The 953-nt window shown below is 44.8% G+C and overlaps 1 protein-coding gene across 1 annotated transcript in view; it reads right to left on the bottom strand.

Moving 5' to 3' along the window:
- Window positions 1-750, bottom strand: part of LOC107662054 (S-adenosylmethionine synthase-like) — a 7,754-nt gene extending 7,004 nt beyond the window's left edge. Inside the window, exon 1 of the mRNA XM_016451916.1 lies at window positions 605-750. Within this exon, the coding sequence (XP_016307402.1) occupies window positions 605-698 (94 nt within the window). The 5' untranslated portion in view covers window positions 699-750. The remainder of the gene's footprint in view (window positions 1-604) is intronic.
- Between the last annotated feature and the right edge of the window lie 203 nt (window positions 751-953).

The following is a 953-nucleotide window of genomic DNA, read 5'->3' as shown; positions in this document are numbered from 1 at the left end:
ACACTCCAAAGAGAAAGGAAAACTTGAAATCGCATCATATGACCCCTTTAATGAATTTTTTTTGGAGGAGGTGCAGAGTTTGGGCTCCCAGTCTTGTGGCGGCAAATGCAGTTTTCACGGTGGGCGGAGTGTGCGCTCAGACCCCATGTTTGATCCCACGTGTAGCGCGAGGCTGCGTCTTAAAACCCGCTGATCTGCCTACCTAGACTATCTTAATGGTTATGAGAGGTGTTTGCAGTGTCAGCTGAGATGAGTGTGCATATGTTTATATAGACTGAAGGCGACTGTTGTGCTCAAAATGCTGTCTAGAATGGCCGCTCACTAGTTTTTGACACACAGCCATAGAAACCAAGTACAATAGTTTTCAAATCTACAGCGCATCAGAGTACGTTATAGAGACCCAACGTTCATTTAATCTGAGAATTGAGTAATATTTAAATGTTTCCAAACAAAAGCAAATACAAAGTTGTTTTAGTACAAAATATGGTTAGAAAAAAAGCTAATAAGAATAATAATGCGAACGTGCAGAACAGGTGCTGTTATATAATAGCGAAGTTGAATACTGTAACGTTAAAGTCGCCCAAAGTTTGTTTGGACGTTTTACCTGGATGCCCCTCTCCAACGGACTCCGATGTAAACAAGAAGCAGTCCTCCTCAATAAGAGAGCTGTGGAAGCCGTTAATCTCTCCGTTCATCATTTTTAGTTTCTGTTTGGCGGTACTTTAGCACACCCGTTTGGAAAACACAGAAAAAGTGGCACCCCTCCGAGGAACGTGAGAGTATTTATGGAGCGGCCCGACTCGCGTCATGAGGGGCACGCACTCATTCGTCCTCTCAGGGGACAGGACGATACCATGTCGCGAGGAGGGGGGTTTGGCACAGAAATCTGTGGGGCAGTATGGTAATATGCCATGCATGGGGATTGCATCTTCTGCGAAGTCCATGAATTTGCG

This window comes from Sinocyclocheilus anshuiensis, unplaced genomic scaffold (genome assembly GCF_001515605.1).
Source record: "Sinocyclocheilus anshuiensis isolate Anshui unplaced genomic scaffold, SAMN03320099.WGS_v1.1 scaffold431, whole genome shotgun sequence".
Classification (NCBI taxonomy): Eukaryota; Metazoa; Chordata; class Actinopteri; order Cypriniformes; family Cyprinidae; genus Sinocyclocheilus; species Sinocyclocheilus anshuiensis.
This window is presented reverse-complemented; position numbering and strand designations above follow the sequence as displayed.